The sequence below is a fragment of the Notolepis coatsorum genome (genome assembly GCF_963971535.1).
Source record: "Notolepis coatsorum genome assembly, chromosome: 1".
Taxonomy (NCBI): Eukaryota; Metazoa; Chordata; class Actinopteri; order Aulopiformes; family Paralepididae; genus Notolepis; species Notolepis coatsorum.
In genome coordinates, this window is record NC_140165.1 from 124,172,913 (window position 1) to 124,174,818 (window position 1,906).

General features: G+C 52.1%; 1 protein-coding gene across 2 annotated transcripts in view; it reads left to right on the forward strand.

The window, feature by feature from the left end:
• The first annotated feature begins 960 nt into the window (after positions 1-960).
• The window catches only part of mamdc2a (MAM domain containing 2a), a 139,506-nt gene continuing 138,560 nt past the window's right edge, over positions 961-1,906 (forward strand). For both annotated transcript variants that reach the window (XM_084319567.1, XM_084319568.1), the window contains exons 1-2: positions 961-1,276; positions 1,532-1,657. In XM_084319567.1, coding sequence (XP_084175693.1) covers positions 1,249-1,276; positions 1,532-1,657 — 154 coding nt within the window. In that variant the 5' untranslated portion in view covers positions 961-1,248. The remainder of the gene's footprint in view (positions 1,277-1,531; positions 1,658-1,906) is intronic.

The window sequence follows — 1,906 nt, forward strand, 5'->3', positions numbered from 1 at the left end:
GCCCGTGGCGCTACAACCTGGACCGCATTACCCACGAAGACCTCTCCCTCCCTCCCTCCCTCCCTCCCTCCCTCCCTCCCTCCCTCCATCCAAAATACTTCCCAAAGGTCAGTGAATACCACGATCACAACACCAGAGGGAGCTCCACAAATCATGTGAAACCCAGATTCGGCTCAAACAAGGGACAAAACACGTTTCGCAATTATGCCACATCAATGTGGAACGCCCTACCCAAAGCTGTAAAGGAATGTGAATCACTACCCACATTCAAAAACACTCTCAAAGAACACCTACGGGAGACTGCAATTCGAAACTGGCCCCTACAAATGTCCTAACCCAGTTGTACAGTAAAGTATGGCTTTGTCAGTATTCCAATGTACAGTGTCCCCCTACCCAACCCCCCCCCCCCCCACCTCCAATGTACAGCCCCACCCAACCCCACCCCACCTACCCAACCTCCTCCAATGTACAGTTTCTATGTCAAATGTATATACTCTCTTTTCTGGACTCTTTTCGTATCACAAACAGTACTGTATTTGCAAATCTGGTATGTCATAAATGTATAGATGTAGCAGTACTGTCTATCTGTATGACTCGTGTGTGTCATATGATGAATTGAAAATGGGGGACCCTGATGTAAACAAGACGAAAGTCTTTCTCTGGTCTGCATCCCCTTAACAATTGTATGCATTGAGCCGTACTGTACTGTACCCATTCTGCAATCTGTTAATAAACTTTTCAATCAATCAATCAATCAATCAATCAATCAATCCCTTCCTCCCTCCCTCCCTCCCTCCCTCCCTCCCTCCCTCCCTCCCTCCCTCCCTCCATCCATCCATCCATCTCTCGCTCCCTCCATCCATCCATCCCTCCCTCCCTCCCTCCCTCCCTCCCTCCCTCCCTCCCTCCCTCCCTCCCTCCCTCCATCCATCCATCTCTCGCTCCGTGCCATCATGCGCGCCTCGTCTTCAATTGGAATTTGGGATGAAACCATGTAGGCTAACGGTAACAACAACAACATGACAACAGCTGCGTGAGTCGTGACCGAAAGCTGTCGCTGTGGGAATCTGGAGCCCGTCCCGTCCCGTCCAGTCCCGTCCCGTCCCGGTGGAAGGAGATAGATGCGCTCGACGCTCGCTCCGGTGTTGGGGATTTGACTGACCGACCGAGGAGGAGCATTTGCGCACGAAAGGAAGGACCGACGGACGCCTCCGAGTAGCCGGTCGCTTCTGTTCAGCCGCAGCTACGATGACCAGCGTTTGCCTTACTTTCCTGGGTAAATTAAAAAGTTTTATATTGTTCTGTATTTGAATTAAAATAGTCGATCAGAGAAGCAAACGCATATGTCTGTACGTTTTTGCCATGTGTCCCTGTGCCGCGCGCCACGCACACTTTCTCTGCACATTCTGGCTCCATTAGATGTCGGTGTGTCTATTGTCTCGGCTATAGGGTTAAAGGGTTAAAGGGTATAGAGGGTTATAGGGTTAAAGCTCCACGGTGCTGCATCAATGCTCTCCTCTCGTCTCTGTAGTGCTTCAGCTGACTGGCCTCCTGGGGGCGCAGCAGCAACTGCTCCCCGGCTCCTGCACCTTTGAGCAAGGCACCTGCGGCTACACCTCGGACTCGGCCTATGCCCGGTGGATGTTGAACGAAGAAGGTATGATGTCATCTTCTCTGCATATTTAGTCGGGTGATAAATGTACTGTACCTGTCGTGATGACGAGGTGTCTCAGTCTCAGCTGCTGAACACAGCTGGGGGCGCGACAGTGGCTCAGGGGGTATAGAGCGCTCGCTTGGTATAGTCGGAAGGTTCCCGGTTCGATTCCCACTCCTCCCGGGCGGCGTGTCCTTGAGCAAGACACTTAACCCCCAATTGCTCCCGATGAGCAGGATGACACCTTCACAG